Raw genomic sequence first — 25,945 nt, 5'->3', positions numbered from 1 at the left:
GTTATCAGTTCACAATGCATTTATTTACAAGTCTTTATTTATTTATTTTTGCATGTCCATGATAAATTTAATATTGTAAATGTATTCAGATTCATTTACACGCCTGTGGCTGCCTTTGATTAAAGTTCTTCCAAAAAACAAAACAAAACAAAAAAAGTAACAAAGCTGTCCAGATGTTGACTCTGTTTGAAAGAATCTGGTTTCCCGTGTCAGATGACTTGCACGTAAGTTGTTGCAAAATCACTACCCAGTGTGTTCTTGGCTGTGCACCTGTAGGTCCCAGAGTCCGAGGTCTGGGGGTTCGGGATGACGAGGGCGCCCTGTGGCCGGACAGGCCCGGTTCCGCGGGTCCCCCCCTGGTTGGCCACCGAGAGCAGGGCGTGGTCAGGCGTCTGCCATGTGATCTCCGGCTTGGGGGCCCCCAGGGCCACACAGGGCAGCTGGACGGCTGCCCCGGTCCTCGCGAGGATGCTCCTCGGGGGGCGGTTGGTGATTCGGGGCGGGTAGGCGACAACCATCACCGGCACAGTGATCCGCGCGCGGCCAACGCTGTTGTGAGCCGTACAGACGTAGTTCCCTCTGTCGTGGGCCGTCGCTTCCCTGAGGACCAAGGTGCCGTTTCCGTGCAGGAGGAACTTCCCGCTGACCCGAGGCCTGTCCATGACGTAACCGCTGGGCACGGTCCACTGGACACTTGGCTTCGGGCTCCCATCAGACACGCAGTGCAATGACAGGGCTTCCCCGCTGACGCCGTACACGGTCCCCAGCGCATTCGTAAGGATAACCGGCTTCCGGCCGATTTCTAGCACAATTAATTTCTCGATGTAGCCGACTTTATTTCTTGCCCCACACCGATATTTTCCCGCCTCCTCCCGGGTCGTTCTGTGAATCAAGAGAGAGCCGTTGCTCGCCCTCCGATACGGGGCGTGCGGCGGTCCACTGGGCAACCGCGTGCCGTCTGGTAAAATCCAGATGACCTCAGGGGGCGGGTTTCCGTCCACGGAGCAGTTCAGTGCGGTGGGCTTTCCAAGCTGGGTAACTATTTTTTCATTGAATGGATTCCGGAAGGTTGGTCTTCTCAGCATCTCCAGAACTTCCAGCCGGACCACCAGCAGGCTCTCCCCGCCCTCGTTGCGAGCCACACAGACGAACTCGGCCGAGTCTGAGGGCCTCACGTTCCTGATTTCCAAGGTCCCGTTCTTGTGGACCGAGATCCTGCCCCCGTAGTAGGGGGCCGTGAGGAGAACGTTGTCGGGCATGACCCACGTGATCTGAGGAGCTGGCCACCCCTCGGCCCTGCAGTCCAGGTGTTTCTTGGAATGCCTCACGGCGGTGGCTCTAACGACAGTTCTGTTCGTATGCAGACCGTTGATGAGCGGAGGCTGGGCGACCACTTCCAGCTTGTACACTTTGGTGTCGTCCCCACTGGGGTTTCGGGCCACACATAGGTACTCGCCAGAGTCGAGCAGCTGGACCTTGCTGATGGACAGAGACCCGTTGGCGTGAAAGGTGTACCTGTCCTTTGAGAAGGAGATCATGTCATTGGAAGGCAGCAACCAAAATATCTTCGGTGCGGGCTCCCCGACAACCTCGCAGTCAAGGACGGCCGTGTCCCCAGCCCTGGCCCTCCTGTTGGCCCGGGACCTCTGCTTGATCCGCGCGGCCGCTGTGAGGACGGTCAGATGGACCTTCATTTCGTCCTTCCCGAGGGTGTTCTGGGCGTAGCAAGTGTAATCGCCTTCCTCCGCCGTCCCCACCTGGCCGAAGTACAGGGTCCCGTTGTCGAAGAGGGTGTACCTCCCGGGGCCCGGGCCGCCGTCATCGGCTTGCATGGCCTTGCTGACCATCGTCCCGTCGGGCAGGCCCCACGAGATCTGGGGCGCCGGCGAGCCGGAGGCCTTGCAGTCGACTCGGAAGTCCTTCCCGTGAAACACCTGCTTTTGGAAATGCGGCTTGTGATCAATGGTGGCCGGCTTCAGCTTCAGGCGGACGTGCAGCAGGGCCAGATCCTCCCCGAGTCTGCTTCTCGCCACACACAGGTAGTCGCCGCCATCCCTCTCTGTTACGGAGCCGATGGCCAGGGACCCGTTGGGGTAGACCTGGACCCGGCGGCCCATCCTGGGAAGGGAAGAGACTGGTTAGAGTGGACAGAGGTCGGCACGGGGTGGGGGGGCGCAGACTCTGTCTCACGCTGGGTCAGCTTCACGGACATTTCCTTAAATCCTTGCAGTCAAATTAACACCGGTACAGCTTAGTTACTGTCTTCGAGGCCTCTTACCGAAAGATGAAATGAATTAAATACAATAGGTATAATTTAGTGCAAATAAGTAGTATTTCTCAGTAGGACAGCTAATGAATCTCCTTTCTATGTGAATTTTCTTAAAAATTATAATGGTGAGGAGAATGCTGGAAATATTGGAGTCTTAGACACATGATTTCCTTGACCATTTCAGATATCAAAGGATCATTCTGTAATATGTCAGTAAATAATTTGCAGACTTATTAGAACTAAGATGCCAGCTTATTCTTTTTTTTTTTTTCTGTATTTTTCTGAAGCTGGAAATGGGGAGAAACAGTCAGACAGACTCCCGCATGCGCCCGACCGGGATCCACCCGGCACGCCCACCAGGGGCGACACTCTGCCCACCAGGGGGCGATGCTCTGCCCCTCCAGAGCGTCGCTCTGTTGCGACCAGAGCCACTCTAGCGCCTGGGGCAGAGGCCAAGGAGCCATCCCCAGCGCCCGGGCCATCTTTGCTCCAATGGAGCCTCGGCTGCGGGAGGGGAAGAGAGAGACAGAGAGGAAGGAGGGGGGGAGGGGTGGAGAAGCAGATGGGCGCTTCTCCTGTGTGCCCTGGCTGGGAATCGAACCCGGGACTCCTGCACGCCAGGCCGACGCTCTACCACTGAGCCAACCGGCCAGGGCCGCCAGCTTATTCTTTTTAAGGGAGATATTAGCAACAAAACATCTAGCGTTACGTGGTTAGAAAATAAGTCCTTCTTTGTTGTGAAGAGAGAAAATGCCAGTGGAAGGCTGGCTGGGAGCTTGCTGTAGCATGTGCCCCGAGTGAGGGGCTATGAAGTGACTGGTCCCTGCATTCTGTTGAACTGCATGGAACACCCTCCCCTCGACCCAAGCAGCTACACAGCTGCCGTTACCACAGTCAACCACCAGATGGCAGACCATTCCCGCTAAAACTAAACCTAGCTGAGTTTTTCAGAAAGATCAGTGGAAATTTGAGTAGATGCTAAAAACATGGTCAAGAACACCCCTAGGTGAAAAATCTGTTTTCCTTCTGATTTTTTTTTCTTTTTTTGGCAACATGAGCTAAGCAGGCAGGTTAAACTGGAGAGAAAAGTGTGGACAGCTTTTCACAGCCTAACTGCTAACCAAGTCAAACAGCCTCGAGCCGTTTTTTTTTTCTTCTCCAGCAAACATCATAAAAATGTATGGAGAGTATTATAGTAAAATGTTACAAAACAAGCCGGTGTTTTGTTTTGTTTTAATATTTCAGGTACGGAAGAAACTTTTCTAGTATGTAAACCAAGATAAACCCATAATCAAGGTAGTAGAGACAGCCAGGAGCTGGGCATTTACTCTGAAATCTTCAAGTCGTCCCCGCTCTCCGGCTTTAAGAATGAATAAAGAGACTTTGTAACCTAGCTCCCCTCCCAGGACTGGTTCTGGGACCCCCCCCACCCCCCAGCTGCGTGCCACCTGCTGTTCTGTGGGCCAGAGCCTTTGCAAAGGGTCCTCGCCCTTGGCTGCACATTAAAATCAGTCGTGTACTATGAAATTACACATGCCTGGATCCCACTTCTGGAGTTTCTGGCTCAAATGGTGTGGAACGTGGCCTTGACCTTTGGACTCTTCGTTTTCTAAGCTGACTGTCCTGTGCAGCCCGGTCTGAGCACCACGCCCTGCAGTCGGAGTTCCGGGCACGCCCTCACCGCCTGAGTTAGAATTATGTGGGACTGAATTTAAGAGGCATCGTCGGGTGCCTTGGGACTTATTTAACTGGTTTAATTGCACAAAAGAGAATTACCTGAAGGTGCAAAAAAAATGCTGAGATGATATTAATTGCAAAATATGACGAAGCACTGAACATATTTGATGGCTATACAGGTAGTAAACGTTATTTCTAAAGTTTACGTTTCATACCTCGGTATTTTTTCATTTTAAATCTAATTTCAGTTAACATTAGGTCAAGTAATTTTGATGGCTTATTTGAAAAACCTGCAAGTAAGCACTCTCGTTTTTTTGAATTAATGATCACAAGTTATATTCATTGACATTTAATACCAACTTGTAGTGTGACGCTAAAAAAAAAAATCTAGTCAACTTAGCAGGAATAGAGATTTATATCTATTGATTGTGTTAAGTGTGTCCTGCATGGCGTTTTCTGTTCATAAAAAGCAAATATATAAAGTGTACTTATCCCCATCTTTTTTGTCATATTAATAGAAAATCATTGTATAGTCATGCAAATGGAAAAAATTAGTAAGTCATACACTATAATTATTACTTTTCAAAGATGACTTGAACTATACAGGAAACCAGATGAAGGTCAGTGTTAACACGCCTGTAACAACATGGTAGAGAAGCAGGTGAGTCTAACATCAGAGTGCTGGAGGTCTCGCCTGAGTCCCCTTTGGGGGGTCTTAATGCTGTCACTCACCAAGAGCTTCGCAGTGTTAAGAGGGAAGCTGTTAAGGACAGCTTTTACTAAAGTTTAGTGTTCACTAGGAGACTTGGAAGAGTGAGACAACAGAGTGCCTCTCTCCAGAACCTGACTGAAGTGAAAAAATTCTCTTTTGATCAAGAGATTAGGAATGCATGTACACAGTTACCATTTTAAAACTGTCACAACTATGAGCACAGATGAGATTTTTGTTCTGATTCTAACTACTTTTTTAAACATTTACAAAAAAATTTTTTTGAGACTTGATTCATTTTAGAGAAAGGAGAGAGAGAGAGAGAGAAGGGGGGAGGAGCAGGAAACATCTACTCTCATATGTGCCTTGACCGGGCAAGCCCAGGGTTTCAAACCAGTAACCTCAGCATTCCAGGTCGACGCTTGAACCACTGCGCCACCACAGGTCAGGCCTGATTCTAACTATTTAAACTCAGTAAGAAGCCAGCCTTTAGCGTTAGGCATGTGAGAACCATGGTTGTAGATAGCGTCTTGTTTTCTATCCATGAGGACTCCTCAGGGAGGGTCACGTGTCCGTGCAGGGTCTGGGTTGACGACAGCCGTGCTCTCGGCGGTGTCACTGGTGTCACTGGGCCACTCCGTTTCAGAAGGTGCCCAGCCGAGCAGATAAAGAGGACAGTCTCCACACAGAGCTGTGGCTTACCTGTGCCATCGGTCGACGACAGCCTTGGACGGCAGCCTCCACATTATTTGGGGTTTGGGTTCGCCAGTGGCTGAGCAGTTCAGTAGTAACTTGTCCCCAAAATTCACCTCATTCCATGTCTGAGAGGCCAGTTCTATCCTGGGGACGGTCTCCCGCTCTTCCACGGTGAGGACAACCACCCTTCGGTCCGAGCCCGTGGAGCTGGTAGCAATGCATTCGTAAGTGCCCCGGTCGGAGGAGGCTACGTCCCTTATGTGCAGCGTCCCGTTTGAAAAGACGAACACGTTGGAGTCGGTTACCTGGAACGGTTTCACTTGGCTGCCGTCGGGGAGAGCCCAGCGCACGCTGGGCTGCGGGGTCCCCTGGGCGGTGCAGGGCAGGCTCAGGCTTCCCCCTCGGGTCCCCGCCACGACCTGCCTCTTCTGCTCTAGAATGACAGGCGGGGCGGCGATGACCTGCAGCTTCACCAGCAGCGAGTCCCGGCCGGCCGAGTTGCTGGCCACGCATCTGTAAAAGCCCCGGTCGTAAACGGTGAGGTTGCGGATGACCAGCGTCCCGTCGGCCGTCACCAGGGCCTGCCCGCTCCCTGGCAGGGACTCCGAGACCACCGTTTGGTTGGCGAGAACCCAGGAGACCACGGGCCTCGGCCTGCCGTCAGCTGTGCACCGCAGCTCGGCGGTGCCTCCAGAGTGGACGGTGACCTCCTTGGCGTGTCCCCCCAGGATCCGGGCGGGATAGGAGACCACCGACAGGGTGACCAGAAGGTGCTCTCGGCCCAAGGGGTTGGAGGCGGAGCACAGGTACTGTCCGCGGTCCTGAAGGCCCACCCTCCGGATGGACAGGGTGCCGTTGGCGAGCACCTGGAACCGGCCGTCCTGCTCCCTCGCGGACAGATCCAGCCCTGAGGAGAAAGATACGGGCGGCCATCGGTCATCAGAGCTCACACAGAAAGCACTCACCGTTCTCGTGAAGGTCTCAACAGGAAAACTATCTTTCTGTGAGGCTACCTACCAGAACAGACAGGTTTCAATGAGGACAGCTAGTCTTCACACTGCTAAAACTATTTCTGGATTGGTTTTTGTTTGTTTTTTTTAATCCCCATAACTTTAATTTAAAAGCCCAGTGGTTCAACAAAATGGTAGTTACTTCTTTTTCAACCACATATCCTTGGATTTACTTTCAAAGCATTTCAAATATATATATATATATATATATATATATATATATATATATATTCTACATATACTCTTAATATATATCATATATATATTCTTAACATATATTTTAAAAGCCTTCTAATGAGCAAGAAAGTCATGCAGCAAATGTCGAGTGAGGACACGAACAGTTTCCAAATCTCAGGGAACCTGGAAATGGCGCTGACTCTGGAAGTGGAGCCTGGGAGCTCAGTCCTCTCCCTTGCTTTCTAACCAAAGCAGACAAGCGTTCAGATACCTGATGAGACTCTGGCCCAGTGGATGGTGGGCAGGGGACGTCCCACGGCCTCGCAGGGAAGAAAGGCGTCCGAGTTAGCCGGGACCGTAAAACTTGCCGCCTTCCCTCCAACTATTCTGGGCCTTTCGAACAGATTCCCGGACGAAGGCTCCGAGGGGCGGGGCTCAGAGGGTGTTTCCCGAACCGGCGTCTCATCAGAGCCACTCTTCATCACGGTCTCCCGTGGATCCCAGTCTGACGCCCGCGCGGTGCCCCCCGGTGAGCCTGGGCCGGGCAGCAGGCTCCCTCCTGGCCTCCTGCCTTTCCGAGCCACCTCTGGGCGGGACGTTCGCCAGGAGTGGCTTTCTGCCGCGCGGGGAGGAGTCCACTGAGGACGCTGCGGCCTCACTGTGGTTCGCGCCGGCACACGTGACAGCCGGGAGTCCACAGCGTCCGCAGCGTCCGCCGTTCTGGTGGCGGACTTGGCGTTGGGAGATGTGGCCGCCTCCGCTGGGAACTGCCGTGGGCTAGCGCTGTCCCTTGACGGTGCTGGAGGCTCGGACGGGGTTCTTGGTACCATCCAGGAAACGGGAGCTGCCGCGTTGTGGGTGACGGCGCTTGGGTTACGCGGGGGAGGGGAGGTGGGGACGGGCACTGGAGTGGCACTGCCGCTCGGGAATGGTGGCGTGGCTGAGTGTCTGATGGTCGTGATCCTCGCGGTGGTCCCCTGGTATCGTGTGCTGGACGACGTGGTTTCAGAAGCCACCAGGCTCCCCGAGGCCTGAGCAGTCTCTTGGGGGGGTTCTGCAATTGCCTCTGACCTCGGACGTGTTCCTGGATGCCGATCGGTGGTGCCGGACATCCTGGCGGTGTTTTCTAGGGGGACGCGGAGGAAAGCAGAGACGCTGGGCTCGGCGGGGGGTTCTGCGGCGTCTGGAGTGGGAAGCGTCACAGCAGGGCGGGAGGTGACTTCCAGACTCTGGCCGGGGGAGCTGGTCGGGGCACTCCTGCTCCGCGGCTCCTGTTTGCTCTGCGCTCTGCGTGTCCCGGGTCCGGCTGGGTTACCGGGGACGACAGGTGCGGGGGCCGGAGGCGGGGGTGTCGGCGTGGCCGTGCGCATCCACGTGAAGGTCGTTCTTGCCTCCTCGCTCGAGCTACTAGGAAGCGTGGGGGAGGTGGGAGGGAAGGGCGGCTCCCTCGCTGCGGGGGGACGTCCAGGACTGTGGGGTTCGGCGGCATCGCGGTGAGCTGGAGCCCGCGTTAGAGAGGGACTTGTGGGTGAAGCAGGAGACACCTGGGGAAGCCCTGTGGCTGTGTGCTCTTGTGAACCAGATTTCTGCTGCTCCTTCAACCTCTCTGCTTGGATACGGTTACTGGCAAAGATCTGATGCCAGGGAGTGTGCCTTCTTGAAGATCTTGTGATGGCTGCCGTGGTAGCCCTGGACGGTTCGGCAGGACCTGGAAGGGGCGGCGGAGCCATTGACTCTCTGTCCGTGTCACTCGTGTCAGACACGCGTGGGCGAGCGAGAGTTGCTCTGTATGTTTCTCCCGTCGTCACAGATGTCGGAGCACGCGTCATGACCCAACCCGTCGGGATCGCTTGGGTACTTTCGGCGCTGAAGTGTTTTACCGTGGGTGTTGTTTTCTCAGTGTCTCCGTCTGGTTTGTTATCAGATGGTAACGATGGAGTATAGACTAGCGTGGTGGACGCTTCTGCTGTGACCCGGACAGTGTCAGCTCTGGGGAGGGTGACGGGGAAGGGGCTTGGAGAGGACAGGGCTGCTCCGGCCGTGCTGGGCCTCTCCCTCGGGGAGCAGGACGGGCACGCCACCCCGAGCTCTGGGGCCGAGAGCGCGGCGGCGCCTCCCCGGGGTGTCGGCCTCACGAAGCCGTCTCTGTGCCGCGGGAAGACCGGAGTTCTGTACGGGCCGATGACTCGCCCCCTTCCCCAAGCTTTCCTGCGTCTGCCGAGGCGTCTGGACGGCGGGCTGTGGGCTGTGCTGTTTCTGGGATTCTGTAGCTGGGACTGAGCAGCACTGTGTGGGCCCGTAGGGAGCCATGAGGCGCTGAGCCTTTGGGTAAGGTGAGCATGGAAGTGATTGCTTCTGGGGTCACTGCCTCCTGCTACAGGGGTCTGGTGACCAGCCGAGCCTCTTTCTGATGCTAAGAATAGATCAGCTTTGCTGTCAGCTCCACTGAGCACTTGGGTATTGACAGCTCTGACCACCACCCCCGCTGTGATTGGGGGCACGCTTTGCAGACCCTCTCTTCTCTCCCCGATGCCGTCAGCCTCCTGAAATCGAGTGGCCGCAGGGAGTCGAACGACAGTGGGTGCGTGTTGGCCATGTGCGTCTTGCATTTTGCTTGATGGGGTTGGGCTCACGGTCTTTGACGTGGCTGTCGTTTTAACAGTAGCCGATAGTTCAACATCTGTTGGTTTTTCAGGTGGCAGTACATGCGGACTGACATCTGGAGAGACGTTGGTTTCAGTAGTGACAGTGGCCGTGGGGCTAGAGGATGCTTTCCCGGAATCAGCAGGCCCTGTCCTTGCCCGACCACTGGGGAGCTTAGTGGCCAGGACCATAAACCCCTCGTCCGGAGGGAGCATGCCTGAAGCATCCGCTTCCTCGCTGGGTATTTTCGGGAGTTGGGTGACTGGTGGTGGTGGCCTCGCTGTGGTATTGTCTTCCTTCTGTGGCACAGTTTTCTTTTTAGCTTTCTCCAGAAGCGCTGCCCAGTGTTGTGGGTCGATCCTCCGGGCAGAGGGAGGGAACAGCATCCTGTGTTCCCTAAAACGTCGGTTTGTCGAATCTCCACGCTGCCGGGGCCTTAGCGCCCGATAGGTGTGCTTCTTGCCGGTGCTCGAGGCCCGGCTTCTGGCCGCACCTCCCAGCGGAGCAGACGGCAGGGGCCGGGGGGCTGGCGGGTCCTGCAGGCGCACCCTGGCCTTGGGCTCGTCAAACCCAGATCCATCTGTTTCTACATTAGGATCGACTGGGCTCGGCCGTTTTACTTTGACTGAAACTCGGTTAACCAAAACGTCGACCCCGGACGGGTTGGCCACAATACAGTGATAATAGCCCTGGTCTTCCGGGGTGACCTGTAATATTCTCAGGGTGCCGTTAAAAATCTGCTTCTCTCCCGAAGACTGATCGAGCACCGTGTTTCCCAGGAGGACCCAGCTGACAGAGGCGTCCGGGATGCCGGTGGAATGGCATGGGAGGTCAAGCGTGTCACCGGCGAAGGCTGTGTGATGAGCCCCGTTTTCGTGACCGGGTTCTATGCCGGGCTCCACCACGGTGACCCGGTAGGTGAGAACATCCGCATCCGCGCCGTTGGTGCAGATGCAGCTGTACACGCCCGTGTCGGAACTGTCGGCCGTCTGGAGTTCCAGCGACCCACCTTCGTCTATCAGGACTCGTCCGTCCTCGCTGACGTAAGGGGCTCTCACTTGACTCCCGTCAGCTAGCAGCCACTCGAAACGCGGGGCGGGGTCGCCCTGGCCGGGGCAGGCCAGGTCAAGCGTCCCCCCGACCAGAACGGTGCGTTGCAGCCTCGTCTTGTCGTCCCGGGGAATCATGGTCCACGGCTGTCCCGCGGGCCCCGTCCCGGCCCTGGGCAGAGTGACCTGAGTGGCACTGGAGTAGCGGATCTGCAGGGCGCCGAGCGTGGTGGCGGTTCTGTTCAGCTGCAAGGAGACGCGGTCCTGCAGCAGCCAAGGAGGGTCCGCGCGCAGGGCGGCCTCGACGCGGGTGAAGGTGTCCTCGGGCCGAGCGGCCACCTGTCGGTACTGGTAGCCGAGCTGCGGTGTGTCCGCCAGCAGGGGGCCCCGCTCCAGCCTCAGGGGAGAGTCGCTGTACGCAGCCAGGATCCGCCACGCCGGCTGAATGGGGCTGTCGTCTATGTCGCACGTCAGAGATGTAGCAAACGAGGCGGTGAGCCGGATGTGGTCACTGTCCTCCGTGGAGGCCGCGGACGGCGTCCCCCAGGGCTTCTGGATCCTGCAGACCACGTGAGCCGCGTTCCCCGACTGGTCTGTCATGTTCACAGCGAGGGAGCCAAAGGGCACCATGAAATGTTGGGGAGAGATGGACCCGGAACGGCTGTCGTGCAGAACGGGCAGGCTCTTCCGTTTCAGAGACGGGTCGATGGCTGGCTTGGTGCACAGGAAAGCTGTCCCCGGGACTGTGGCTAAGGGCTTGCCTTCGGCGGTCCTGGGGTTCGTGCAGAGTGGACACTGCTGAGGACCGGAGGGGCTTCTGTCCTTTTTGCATTTGACTACATCTAGGAAAAATGACAACTGGGTTATTACCCGTTGTGAGCTCTTTATGCATTAAAATTTGAACTGTTTGAAGAAATAGCTTCTGCTAGAATTTGAAACAATTTGAAAATTTTAGCGTTTCATAGAAAGTTTCCTACTTTTTTTTGGTCTTTGTGTTGGTTTCTAAAAAACATCCTGTCTAACCACCCTGGCTGGTTGGCTCAGTGGTAGAGTGTCGGTCCGGCATGCGGATGTCCCGGGTTTGATTCTGCACCATTTGCTTCTCCCCGTCCCCTTCTCTCTCTCTCTCTCTCTCTCTCTCTCTCTTCCCCTCTCCTGCAGCCATGGCTTGATGTTTCAAGCACATTGGCCCCAGGTGCTGAGGATAGCTTCATGACCTGCACCTGAAGCACTAAAAAAAATAACTCAGTTGCCAAGCAATGGAGCAACAGCACAGACCAGCAGAACATTGCCCCCTAGTGGGCTTGCTGGGTGGATCCCAGTCAGGGCACAGACAGGAGTCTCTCTGCCTCCCCTCCTCTCATTTAATAAAAATAAAAAGTGAAAAAAACAAAAAGAGCCCTGGCCGGTTGGCTCAGTGCCCATCTGCTTCTCCACCCCTCCCCCTCTTCCTTCCTCTCTGTCTCTCTCTTCCCCTCCCACAGCCAAGGCTCCATTGGAGCAAAGTTGGCCCTGGGCATTGAGGATGGTTCCCTGGCCTCTGCCTCAGGCGCTAGAATGGCTCCGGTTGCAGCAGAGCATCACCCCAGATGGACAGAGCATCGCCCCCTGGTGGGCATGCCGGGTGGATCCCAGTCGGGCATATGTGGGTGTCTGTCTGTCTGCCTCCCCACTTCTCACTTTAGAAAAATACAAAAACAAACAAACAAACAATCAAACCTATTAGCTATGTATCCTCTCATAATATTATATTCTTAGGCACAAGAATTTTTGTCTGTCTTATGGGAAATGCCTGATATATATGTGATACTTGATAAATATTAGTTGAGTGAAGAGTTTCCTTATCTGGGGAAACAGAATAACAGGCATATATTTATATTTGTCACTTTTTATTAACAGTGATTTAGTTCTATTTGTTCATTTTAATTTTCTGAGTCAAAGAACTTCATTGTCCTTTAAAAGATAACCTAGTTGAGCCTGACCAGGCAGTGGCACAGTGGATAGAGCATCAGACTGGGATGTGGAGGACCCAGGTTCAAAACCTCAAGGTCACCAGCTTGAGTGCGGACTCATCTGGTTTGAGCAAAGCTCACCAGCTTGAGTCCAAGGTCATTGACTTGAGCAAGGGGTCACTCTGTCTGCTGTACCCCCCCCCCCCCCGTCAAGGCACATAAGAGAAAGCAATCAATGAACAACTAAGGTGCCACAACGAAGAATTGATGCTTCTCATCTCTCTCCCTTCCTGTCTATCTGTTCTTCTCTGTCTCCCTGTCACACACACCAAAAAAAAGGTAACCTAGTTGACAAGCTGTCATTTATAAGTCCTTGGATGGCACTTAAAAACCCATGAGCCAAGGCCCTGGCTGGTTGGCTCAGTGGTAGAACGTCGGCCTGGCGTGCGGGAGTCCCGGGTTTAAAAGGCGAAAGATTTATGCGATCTGAAGAGAAACCAGAGTATAAGTCTCGGGTTTGATTCCTGGCCAGGGCACACAGGAGAAGCGCCCATCTGCTTCTCCACCCCTCCCCCTCTCCTTCCTCTCTGTCTCTCTCTTCCCCTCTCACAGCCGAGGCTCCATTGGACCAAAGTTGGCCCGGGTGCTGAGAATGGCTCTATGGCCTCTGCCTCAGGTGCTAGAGTGGCTCTGGTTGCAACAGAGCAACACCCCAGACGAGCAGAGCATCACCCCCTGGTGGGCATGCCGAGTGGATCCCGGTCAGGTGCATGCGGAAGTCTGTCTGACTGCCTCCCCGTTTCCAACTTCAGAAAAGTACAAAAAAAACCACAAAAACCCATGAGCCAAAAGAACAGTTATTAAATGGCCAGATATCCTGACCTGATTTAGCTTATTGTAGGTGTGGAAAGAGGAGTGAGGGAGGTAGTGAGGCAGAGAGAACCAAGGAGGAGGTGGTGAGGGTGTGCTCGGACAGGGAGGGCGACTGAGCAGCGAGTGAAGGAAGACACAGTCTGACTTTGGGACCTGGTCTGACTGGGGTATGCATGGGCTCATTGGAGGAGGGTCAGGCTTAAGGAGGGAGAACTGTCCCCAGGCTGTGGGACAGCCCTGTAAAGGGCGGACACTGGTGAAATCTGACGCCTGGAGGAATGGCACTAGGAATAGCCTAAGCCTTTCCAAGTCACAGACACCCCCTCTTGCATGTGCCCCCACATCACCTACCTGGCCGTTGATAAAGACCACTGTGGTCAGCCTTTGGAAAAGGCCCAGTCACTGAAATGCTTGGTAAGAGGTACCGGGTTTTACTTCACACCAAACACAGCCGGGACTCTGCACTGTCCATGGAGTAGCTCCTGTCTCGTGCCTCAGCACGGCAGTTAGAAGAGGGCTCTACTTAGATCACGTTTGCCAGAGTGGCTGGATGGGGACCTATCTTCTTCCCACATCCATGCACAGGTCCTCTCAAAGGCTTATGGAAGTCCCTCTGAGCAAGGACTCAAAACCCTTCGGTACTAGCCCTGGCCGGTTGGCTCAATGGTAGAGCGTCAGCCTGGCGTGCAGAAGTCCCAGGTTCAATTCCTGGCCAGGGCACACAGGAGAAGCGCCCATCTGCTTCTCCACCCCTCCTCCTCTCCTTCCTCTCTGTCTCTCTCTTCCCCTCCTGCAGCGAGGCTCCATTGGAGCAAGGATGGCCCGGGTGCTGGGGATGGCTCCTTGGCCTCTGCCCCAGGCACTAGAGTGGCTCTGGTCACAACAGAGTGATGCCCCGGAGGGGCAGAGCGTCGCCCCCTGGTGGGCAGAGCGTTGCCCCTGGTGGGCGTGCCGGGTGGATCCCGGTCGGGCGCATGCGGGAGTCTGTCTGACTGTCTCTCCCCATTTCCAGCTTCAGAAAAATACAAAAAAAAAAAACCCTTTGGTAGGTCCTTGAGTGTGACAGATAAATGCCACATCGATCTGGGTACTCGGCTTTCTTCGGGAAATGTTGGAGTCTAAGCCCATGCCGAGCGGGGAGCGGGCTAGCCAGACAGCCTCTGAGCACGCCCCCGGGGCTCCCCTCAGTCCCTGCCTGCCAGCCGCTGTGCCCCTTACCTGCTAACAGTGCCGGGGCTCAGACCTTGCCGTAGCAGAGAACAGGGCGGCCCTCGGCTTGACTGCAGCTGGTCACAGAATTAGGTGCACCACGTGGTGTGCTGGCACCCGGACCGGAGTCAGCAGGCAAGTGTTTTGTCTCGGATGCAAATCGGATTATGTCACTTCCGTTCTCTGTATCTCTCTAGGTGCCAGTGACAACGACCTGCTTCCCGTGCCCTCCTCTGTCGTGCCCTGTCGGGCTCTGGCATGTGCTGTTGCGTCCACTCCCCCTGCACCTGCTGTCTGGCACGCCCCTTTGTCACTGCCCAAGCCCCACAGCCTCAGGGCCCAGCCAGGACAGCACTCTTCCAGCCGGGGTGCCAGGTTTACATCCTGATGCCCCCCACTCCCCCCGTGTATCCTCTCCTACCCCCCATCCCCCACGGCGAGGAGGGTGTGTCTATAGTGTGTCTTCCCGCAAGGCTGCAGGCCCCGTGCTCAGCCGATGGATGCCATGTACGGACGTCGGGAGGGAGGGGGGCAGGCCTACTTCTACGACCCTGTTTGTTCATAAACTGAGCGAGGTCTTACACTGGGAAGTGTTTTCTGGGAGCAGCCAAGCCTGTCAGTCTTGTTAGACTTACCTCCACACTTGCAGATGCTGTCATATTCATTGATGTTCTCTCTTCAGTTGAGTTCCACGCCCTGTAGGCACTACCCATGTGAGATCTGCCACTTAAAAACATTTTCACGAAGATCACACTATGTTTTGACAAGAAGTTATTATGTATGCAAAAGAGTGGAAACAGCAGCAGCGGCAGGACAGATATTGAATATTTGTAAGACAAACACGTATCAGAGAAATGGCCACGAATCCGTATTTTCTAGACAAGCCACTCCAGGAGCCCTTGGGAACCTCAGAATGGAAGAACACAGTAGATGAAGCGCTGTTACGTTGGACCACCGAGACGCATGCAGAAAAAACACAAAGACTGCCCCTCACACTCCAGGTGAGGCATGGGGAAGCACAAGAAACTGTCACACCTCAGGAAATGCATGAAAAAAAATTTCAAAGCACAAGTTGATGTGACTGATTCCTGAGTGTTGTAGGATCATCATGGAAGCATCACAGTCAAAGGGAGAACACTTGCTTATTTGGATATGACTTAAAGAGATGAACTCTAATGGGTTTGGCTAATATATATATATATAGAGAGAGATATAGATATAGATATATAGATAGGATATGACTTAAAGAGATGAACCCTAATGGGTTTGGCTAATATATATAATATATATATATATATAATCAGTATATAGGATACACACACACACACACGTTTGGATACATATTGAGACCACTGGTGGGTGGGAGACCTTTGTATTCACCATCAGAATGGCCACCTGACTGATCCAAGCTGCGTTTAACAAAAGTGATTGAGGACCTACTATGTCTTAGGCACATTCTGGGGGCGAAGGATAGATAAATTAGGCTTAGGAAAAGGCAACAGACTCAAATACTCATAATAACACGTTCATTCCAGAGCAGAGAGGAGGTGGTGACCTGATTTCCACAGGGAAGGAAAAGGACTCCTCACAGCCGGATGTTCTCAACTGTGTATGTGTTGGGAGAGGCAGGGCGGCTGGCGCTGGCTGGCTGGGGGCCTGGTGCCAGGCCAGTTTCTTTTTTTTTTTTCTTTTTTTGTATTTTTCTGAAGCCGGAAACGGGTAGAGACCGTCAGACAGACTCCCGCATGCGCCCGACCGGGATCCACCCGGCACGCCCACCAGGGGGCGACGCTCTGCCCACCAGGGGGCGATGCTCTGCCCCTCCAGGGCATCGCTCTGTTGCAACCAGAGCCACTCTAGCGCCTGGGGCAGAAGCCAAGGAGCCATCCCCAGCGCCCGGGCCATCTTTGCTCCAATAGAGCCTCGCTGCGGGAGGGGAAGAGAGAGACAGAGAAGAAGGAGGGGGGGGGAGAAGCAGATGGGCGCTTCTCCTGTGTGCCCTGGCCGGGAAGCGAACCCAGGACTTCTGCACGCCAGGCCGATGCTCTACCACTGAGCCAACCGGCCAGGGCCCAGGCCAGTTTCACAAGGCAGGCAGGCGCAGCTCTGCAAGTGCAGCCCTGGGAAGGGTCAGGGCGGGGCAGCTGAGCCACGTGCATCTGGGATTGCTGGGTCGCTGAGAGTCGCAAAGGAAGGAAGAGGCTAATGCGCTGGCTGGAAGCTCGGGCGCTGGCCGCTGGGCCGGGGTAAAGGGCCAGGCGGTCAAGGTTGTCGGTTTTGTGGAGCACAGGTCTCAGATGCAGCGACTCGACCATGCCCCTGTAGCACCATAGCAGCCCCAGAGGCTTTGTGACAACGAGGCATGGCTGCGTGCGTCCCAGCAAAACTCTCCGTGAGAACTGGGTGAGCACCGGGGGCGGCGGGCGGGCTGCCGCTGGCCCGTCCCCGGACTCCAGGACACACACAGCTGACGTCTGCCCGTGACCTTCTACCTGAGGAACTTGTACCTGCTAACAGAATCTATACCAGCCGAATTTGGCTTGCCAGCGCATGTAATTAGTAAAATGGCAAGTTTCTACACCTCGTAGACACGGAACACAACCACTGCCTCTCTGGGTAGACATTACTTTTCCTGGCGGTTCATCTTCTTTCTTTCCTTCCTCCCTGTCCACTTCCCCAGACACGTCTTCTCTCCCTCTGCACACCATCCTCCCCCGTGACTCAGCTCCCAGCCCCAGGAAACACCAGGCTCACCCCTCCCTTATTTATCATGCCACGGGACAGTGTGGGTACCTCCCGCCACCCACTGCCATCTGCTCATGGAGTTGCATTCAGGTGTGGTCACCTGAATTCAAGCTGGCTCAAATTAAACACTAGCCCGGGCACTTTCTGGCTGGGATCCCGCATGATCCCTAAGAAGCATCTCGGTGGGAAACTGCGTTCAAAATCCTTCCCTGTAAAATCTTCCTCTTTTTAAAGGATGATAATGCAAACATTTTAGCCTCGCATTCAGCCCTGCCGCCGATTGGTTTCAAAACACCTTCCCGGTCTCTACCTGCCGAATGCCAGGTCAGCTGGGCTGTTCATGGCCCTGGTCACGAAACTTATTATACCTGCCTTTCTGTTCAAAGCAGATTCCCCACCCCAAATGCCTGTTAGAAAAAGACCTGGACTTTGGGGCCTCTGCTTTTCGATTTTTGTAGCTTGTGTGACCCGGATGGTAAAGAAAATACCGGTAACATTTGTTTACAGAGTGGCTTACGTTGTCGCATACATTGTGCCAGGCACTTTGCACGTGTTATATTAATTATTCTTTCCAGTTATCATTATTCCTGGGTGACAGGTGAGAAAGCGGAGGCCTAAAGGGTCTCCATGGCTCAGCCAAGACACCTAACCTCTCTCGGCCTCAGTTTCTCCGCCTGTCACCTGAGGGTCATCGCGAGCAGGAACTGGCAAGCATCCGGCACAACGTCGAGCACAGACTGAGAGCCTCACCTCCCTGCCTCTTTCCGCCTTGCCCCTTCTCTTCCTGTCGGTGTCACCTGTTACACCCCAGCCCGGTGTCTCTCCTTTTCTGTCGGAGAGGGACTTCTGCTGACTTTGAGCTCCTGGAGAACTAAATCTTCAGGATGAGTATCGGATGTTTTTCATTCACAGCCTGGTTGTCTTAATTTTATGGGTTTAGCACATTGACCGACAAGAGTCTAAACTCCTGGAAAGCAAAGATGATAACGACTGGCCTAATATACTTCACAATGTTCAGTTAATTTTTTTTTATTAACTTTTGACTAGTTACATTAACTGACTACATACATACACACATATATGTATATGATTATATATATATGATATATATATATATATATAAGGTCTACCGGAAAGTTCTGTCCGTTTTTGGAATAAAACAAAATACAAATTTTTCTTACCGTCAATAAACTTTATTAAATAATATATTTCCACACCAATCCTATCTTCCGAATATGGTCCGAAATGGTTTCATGAGCTGAATTAAGCCTGTCTGCGATCTCCGATGTTGTCAGAAAAGGATCTTGCTCCAACATGGTCTTAACAACATCGTCATCGATCAAAGATGGTCGCCCAGAACAAGGCTTATCAGAAAGGTCGAAATCACCTGTTTCGAATTTTTCGAACCATCTTCTGCATGTCCTATCAGAAACTGTACCTTCACCAAACACTTTCAATAAATTTCTACATGCTTCTGTAGCATTTCTTCCTTGTTGAAATTTGTATACAATACAGTGGCGTAAATGAACTTTATCAGTAGCCATGGGTACACTATCGCTTCGCACGCGCCAAATAAACGTGCTTACGTGTTGAAACTTGTTGTGATAAAACGGACAGAACTTTCCAGTAGACCTTATATATAAGGTCTACACACACACACATATATGCACACTATATATAAATATTTATATATTTCACAGTAGTAACTTGAAACCATCTCCACTTTTCTCAAGCTTCCAACCTTGACCCCTTCCGGCCACCTCCCTCAGTCACCCCTCCCACAACTTCATGAAGGAGGACACACCGTCAGCGGTCTACCTCACAAGACCTAGGGGTGCGCCCGCCTCTGGGCCCACCCCGTCCGCCTCTCTCCTCCTACCCCCTAAGGAAAATCCCTCCAGCGACAGCTGGATCTCCCGTCCCCCCAGCTTCTCAGGGGACTCGCTCTGTTGATGATCCGCCCCCTCCTGCGAAGTCGCCACCTTCTCAACCACCTCCTCTCACCTTGAGCACGCTCGGGCCTCTGTCCTGTTTGTGCACATCTGTCTGGCTGCCACCTTCCTCCCGCACTTCAAGCCGAACCTCTCCAGAGAGCGAACTGTGCCCCTGCTCCCCATCCCACATCCCTCCCCACAGGGCAGTCTGGCTCCTGGCATTCTTTCCAAAGTAACCAACCATCCCCCTTTGATGGCAAAATCAAGGGGTTCCTTTCTGTCATTATCATAAGGACTTAATTTAAATAACTTAATCAGGATTTAATAATTTTTTTATTATTAAGTGAGAGACAGAGAGGAAAACAAAGAGGCTCCCGCATGTGCCCTGACCCAGGTCCACTGGGCAAGCCCCCTACAGGGCAATGCTTTGGCTATTTGGGGCTACTGCTCCACTGCTTGGCAACTGAGCTATTTTAGTGCCTGAGGCAAAACCATGGAGCCATCCTCAGTTCCCCGGGGCCAACTTGCTCGAACCTTTCAAGCCATGGCTACAGGAGGAGAAGAGAAAAGAGAGAGAGAGAGAGAGAGAGAGAGAGAGAGAGAGAGGGAGGAGGGGTGGGGGAGGGGTAGAGAAGCAGATGGTCACTTCTCCTGTGTGCCCTGACTAGGAATGGAACCCAGGACTTCCACACACCATGCTGACGCTCCACCACTGAGCCAACCAGCCAGGGCCAGGTTTTAATAATTAACAGTGCAGTTAGTTGTTTGCCCGTTTTCCCCATAAGAACATAAGCTCCACGTAGGCAGGGACCGTATCTGTGTTATTTGTTCTTGGATCCCTATGCTCTCCATGGGCTCCTATATACAGGTTTACAACTACTGGTTCACCGAAAGAACCTGGCATTCTTCATGATCAATTCTGCTTTCCTCATCAAAGAACACTTCATACTCCGTTTGCTCATCTGTAACCCACTAGAAGTGTGTATCTCCACCGCCTGGCATGGAACCTTAAATAGAGCTTCAAAAATTATATACTGACCGAACGGCTGGAGGGAAGATAAGCAGAGGGCAGGGTGTTTATGGCTCAGGGTTTGGGGACGAAAAAACATACATACATTTCTTAATTCCTAATTTTACCAAAAACGAGGTGTGCTGATTGGATAGCTGACCTTTGAAACAATGAGCAATTAATTCATGAGTGAATAAAGAGAATTTGTTATCACCGAACTATTATTTAGACTCTCCCCCCCCCCCCCCCCACCTAAATCACTTTGGCCTCCTCACTTACGGGTAAAGCACCTCCGGGCAGGTGGCTCCCATTGCATTAGGACAAAGAAATAAACAACATAGATACCTGGCTTCTCCCGAATCCAGTCAGACAACCATTTTAAATGACAGTCACAGGTCCAGGGGTTCCCGTGAAGGTAGAGGCTTTCCAGATCCGGCATGTAGGAGACCAGCTCTTGAGGGAGGGAGCTCAGAAAGTTATCGGACAAGTGCAGGTACTTAATGAACGATGTTTTAAATATCTGGAGGTAGCGCAGAGAGACAAACGTGTCTGGGTGGAGCTTCGTGAGCCGATTTCCTTCCAAGTGCACCAGTCGGAGAAAGGGGAGGCCGTGAAACACCTCTGGGTTTATGAACTCGATGTTGTTGTGGTCCATATGCAACCGTGTTAAGCTCTTAAGGCCGTAGAAAGTATCCTTCTGAAGTCTTCGCACTTTGTTATAGCTCATTTTTAAGACCTAACGATAAAAAGATTTATTTTGTCAAAGGGATGGTCACAAAAGGGAAAAGCATATCAATAAAATATATGCTGAGATGCCTGTGACACAGTGGGTGTACCTTGTTTCAGTTCTGATTCAAGCAGAGTAGTTGCAAATGTGAGTACTGTGATTGTAACTGATTTTGAATTAAAATTAAAATAATTTGTGACTAGTTCAATGGTGTTGGGGGGTTCTTCAAGTTCTTCTCCAGTTACTAGTTCAACATACTTTCTCTCCCAAAAAGAAAAGACAAAGAAATGCTAGTAAAAACAATGGTTTCTCACAATTTTTCCTAATCTGTTATCTCTGTGGAGAGTGCTTTTGTGGAATGCCAAATTCCCTAATAAGCAAAGAAAAATTTAGCTGGCAACATAGAAGAGCTTTGGCCGCAGTCTTACCTGGGAGTACCATCTCAAACTCAGTGGTCCTCAATATCTACTCAAAACTTGGTCAAGGCCCTGGCCAGTTAGTTGGCTCAGCGGTAGAACGTCAGCCCAGCGTGTGGAAGTCCTGGGTTCAATTCCCGGCCAGGGCACACAGGGGAAGCGCCCCTCTGCTTCTCCACCCTTCCCCCTCTCCTTTCTCTCTATCTCTCTCTTCCCCTCCCGCAGCCAAGGTTCCACTGGAGCAAAGTTGGCTCGGGCGCTGAGGACAGCTCCATGGCCTCCACCTCAGGTGCTAGAATGGCTCCAGTTGCAGTGGAGCAACACCCCAGATGGGCAGAGCATCACCCCCTGGTGGGCATGCTGGGTGGATCCCGGTCAGGTGCATGCGGGAGTCTGTCTGCCTCCCCGCTTCTGACTTCAGAAATATACACACACACAAAAAAAACAAAAACCTCAGTCAAGAGTATAGTGTGCAGAGAATTTCATGGAGGATATGTATGCCATCTAGTCCTCTGAACACAGATATTCCAAATAAAGCCTGAGTAAAGCCAATGGGCAGCATCCTGGTTCTACGGCTTTACTACGTCTCGGTGTGATGTCTGAGGCTCTACACACCTCGGCATTTTATCTTTTATAAGGATATCAATGGATTAATTTATTTTATTGCCCTGTATTTTATTCAGAGCTTTGAGAGACAGATTGATTTAACGTCAGATGTGGTTGTGTTCTTCCTGAACAGTAGTTTTATTAATTTTTATTTATAAAGAATTAATAGACACCGTGACTTGTGAGCTTCTCGGAAGCCTCACCCCCTCCTCAATAACAGCAGACATACTGATCTACGTGTCTGCCTTTCACCGCGCTCCCTCTGTTCTTACCCTTCCATACATATCGCCTTTACTTCCTACCCACTGGAGCGATAATTCTTAAAGAGTGTATGACACATTCTTGGAAGTCTCCACAACTTAAAAATGTTTTTTGAACAAGGCAGGGGAATAATGAAATAAGTAAATAAAGTGAAGCTAAAACAGTATATCGCTGTATAGAAAGCTAACTTCCAAGACAGCAATTGTTTTTAGGAACTACATATGGGTCCCAGCTGTCCATGCCTAGAAGTAATCCTTAAGGATTAAATTTTAAAGGATTAGTAATCACTAAGTATTAATTTTTTTTTTTTTTTTTACCAGCCTGAGGTATGAGAAAACTTGCCTCAGATTTATTTTTTATTATTCTAATTTCCACCCACTGTTGCATTTAAAAAGAAACCAACCGGTTCTGTGACATTGTCCCTTGATGTCTACTTCTCAATTAGAGCTGTTGGCTTTTGGATGCTGTAGGAACAGGCAGTTTCTGGAGGAACCTCTGAGCTCGCCCACCTGCCCCTACCCGGCCAAGTCTCACCTGCAAGGCCTGCAAATCCGAGAAGGTCCTGGCGGGCACCGTGTGAATGCCGTTGCTGTGGAGCATGAGCAACTCCAACTTACTCAGGCCAGAAAAGTCTGTTTCTGTCAATCTGACCAAGCTGTTGTACCTGCAATAAAAATGGCATCCTTGGCTTAAACAAAAACTATCAATTAACATTCAAGTGTCAAAGCAGAACCCACGCACGCACACACCCCCTCCCCACACCCCAGTGCCACTCTTGTTTTACGTGCGCTCTAGGGAGATAATCTAATGCTTGAAATATTATTGAAATGCAGCAGAGGCTGCCCAGCGATCTGTCCTCCCTCCACCATTGCAGTGTCGGGTGCAATCAGGTCGTTTACCCTCCTGGAACGTGTCCCATTCCATCTCTTTCCTGTGCTGCGGCTGTGCGCTCCCGTTCCTTCCTACGGAATGCCACGACCCCACCCCGTCTGTGGGGACACACTGCATTTCAGCCTGTTCTTTTACTACATGTCCTAGTGGAGTTCATTATCATACAGTACTGGTTGAGAACCAGGTGCCTGAGTTCATAATCATGGGCAAGCGATTTGGATTCAGAGCCAAGAGTTGTTTTTCGTTTGTTTGTTTGTTTGTTTGTGGGGCAATCCCTCAAGAAGGGAACAGGACGCGGGCCCCCACGCACCCTAAGTTGATCCGCTCCACGTCGGGCGGGATGCTGGCGGGGATGGCGGTCAGGTACCGGAACGTGCAGTGCACCTCCGTGGGCACGTAGCAGGCGCAGCGGCGAGGGCAGGCCTCGCCCCCCGGGGTGGCCGCCAGGCAGATGGCCGCCAAGGAGACCAGCACGCGGCTCATTCCGCTCCCTTTCCCTCGCGTTCTGGAAACCATCACAACCAGGAGTGAAAACTGTGGTCTGAACAAAATCCCACTACAACCTCACACAGCAGCCCTGGTAATCTCGGAGAGCTTCCTGAGGAGTCATCAGTGGCCAGTAATATTTTTCCTTTTTTTTTACAACTTTTTTAGTAAAACTTACTCTGGACAAAGCCATAGTGTGTGCTGGCCTCACACGGAGCTTTGTGATCAAGTGGGGTGCTTTCTGTTGTGAAAATTCCTTCACAGCTTTCCACTTGTTCATAAAAAGCAGCATACCCTATTGCTCAGGGATTCATTAAAACGAGAAAATTAAGACCATAATAAAGATACTGTGCCAACGGAAATACATAAGGCTTCGTGTCCTGTTTATACTTTCGTTCTTTTAGACTAACTTTAAACAATGATTCTAAACCTAATACCTGTGCATGATAGAAAATTTGGAAGCTGTAAAGAAATAGGAAAAAAATAAAATTTCTTATATTTCCACCACCTAAATATAATCATTAACATTTTGCTACATACTTTCCAGCCTTTTATACATACACCGCTCACAAAAATGAGGGGACCAGGGAACGTGCGGATACGCCAGGGGTCTCAGCCTTTTGTAGGGCACATTTGCACCAATGAAATCAAAGTTGGTTTCGCATCTCATTTGCATAATCAAACAACTTTCTTTGGTCGTTTGCTTTTCTGGTGTTCTTGTTTAATAAAAAAAAAAATCAGGCCCTGGCCGGTTGGCTCAGCGGTAGAGCGTTGGCCTGGTGTGCGGGGGACCCAGGTTCGATTCCCGGCCAGGGCACATAGGAGAAGCGCCCATTTGCTTCTCCACCCACCCCCCTCCTTCCTCTCTGTCTCTCTCTTCCCCTCCTGCAGCCAAGGCTCCATTGGAGCAAAGATGGCCCGGGCGCTGAGGATGGCTCCTTGGCCTCTGCCCCAGGCGCTAGAGTGGCTCTGGTCGTGGCAGAGCGATGCCCCGGAGGGGCAGAGCATCGCCCCCTGGTAGGCAGAGCGTCGCCCCTGGTGGGCATGCCGGGTGGATCCCAGTTGGGCGCATGCGGGAGTCTGTCTGACTGTCTCTCCCCGTTTCCAGCTTCAGAAAAATACAAAAAAAAATTTTTTTAAAAATCAAATGCTTCTTTTTTTTATTGCTTCATATTCATTTTGAAATATCCCCTAATTTCTGTGAGCAGTATATATTATTGTGTATATATATTTCTGTGTATATGTGTGCATACCAAACTAAATTTTGTCATATTTATCATTAAATTTATAATATAAGGTAGGGCAAGAGTAGGTTTACAGTTGTGAATACACAAAACACGGAGTTTATTCTTGTATTGTTTTGTATTAACTATTGTTAATACAAACAACTGTAGACCTACTTTTGTTCCATCCTGTACTTGTGTTTTCATTTTATTAAACCTCCTTCAAAGCCATTTTTACGAGCTAGAATAATCCATTGGAAGGGTGAATAAATCTCTTTCTAATGTATCCTTAAACCTTGTCCAAAAAGGCACACGCTGAGCCAACCGGCCAGGGCCTCTCTGTAACGCATCTTTTGGAGTCTGCCAGCAACCGTCAGCTGGTCACGAACTATCTAAGCAACAACATGGATGGTGAATTACTTGTATCTGCCTGTCGATGTAAAGATGATGGGATCATTATTAGAATGTGGCAGAAATTAAAATTGAATGCAAGACTAATCACAGGACCGCCTTTGTTTGATTACAAACATGATAAACGGCTGTGTCTGACCGGAGACATTTCCATCTTCTTTTCATTAAATGAGCACGGAAAGTAGCAGCAGGGCGCAGAGGAGTCTCCTATTCAGCTAGGAAACAGGAGTGGGCATGCCCATGGGAGGGCTATGTAAACGAGAATCAACAATGTAAAAAAACAGGGATAGTGGAGGCATGGTCTGCACACCGAAGAGGAATACAGTGAAATAGAAATTGACAATACCTGAGCTCTTCTGTCCTGGTCCTGAGTCCTCTCCTGACACCCGCAGAGACAGAACATCTTTCCAGGAATTGCAACATTGTATCCCAACCTGAGCCAGGTGTGCTCCCAGAGAGAGCCAGTGGCTCAGTCTTTCTGGCTTGCAGCTGGGGAGGAACGCCCTGGAGACACTTCCGGAGGCTCCTGTTTCTCAATCGCCAGTCTAGGCACCCCGTCCGCTAGAAATTTCCAGCCGTCTGTGAAAGAGTGAATTCACCCCCTAGATGCTGTATGAAGAGGACAGACCCAGTGATCATAGTCGAATTCACTTAGGCTCAGGGTGAGTTCTGCCTTAGCGGTCCCTGAAATAATTCTCCTATTCTCACCCGTCCCTGAGTGTAAAAAGGTTGAAAATTACTCTGTTAGCCGGTTCCTTTATTATAGTTGTTGTTCAGAAACAAAAAGCAAAGTGGAGATTTTTAAATGTCTGTTCTCCTCCCTCAACTTTAATTCTCCTTAAGAGCTCATTTAAAAAGAACTGTTTTTATACTGCTCCATTCGACCCCCTGGTCCCAGGAGTTTCTCCTCAGTTTGTCTTTGGGGACTAACCTGCCCTGAGCACAGCCAGAAGAGTCCCAGCCGCTGATAAA

General features: G+C 51.9%; 1 protein-coding gene across 1 annotated transcript; it reads right to left on the bottom strand.

The window, feature by feature from the left end:
- Positions 1-125: 125 nt before the first annotated feature.
- On the bottom strand, positions 126-25,517 carry IGSF10 (immunoglobulin superfamily member 10). Its single transcript, XM_066347366.1, has 7 exons — positions 25,320-25,517; positions 23,164-23,358; positions 22,497-22,626; positions 20,298-20,688; positions 6,810-11,072; positions 5,358-6,258; positions 126-2,118 (listed from the first exon to the last, which is right to left on the bottom strand). The coding sequence occupies exons 1-7, from the start codon at positions 25,394-25,396 to the stop codon at positions 210-212; spliced, it is 7,866 nt and encodes a 2,621-aa protein (XP_066203463.1). The 5' UTR covers positions 25,397-25,517; the 3' UTR covers positions 126-209.
- Between the last annotated feature and the right edge of the window lie 428 nt (positions 25,518-25,945).

This window comes from Saccopteryx leptura, chromosome 8 (genome assembly GCF_036850995.1).
Source record: "Saccopteryx leptura isolate mSacLep1 chromosome 8, mSacLep1_pri_phased_curated, whole genome shotgun sequence".
Classification (NCBI taxonomy): domain Eukaryota; kingdom Metazoa; phylum Chordata; class Mammalia; order Chiroptera; family Emballonuridae; genus Saccopteryx; species Saccopteryx leptura.
Note: the sequence above shows the minus strand (reverse complement) of the source record. Positions and strands in the feature narration are given on the sequence as shown.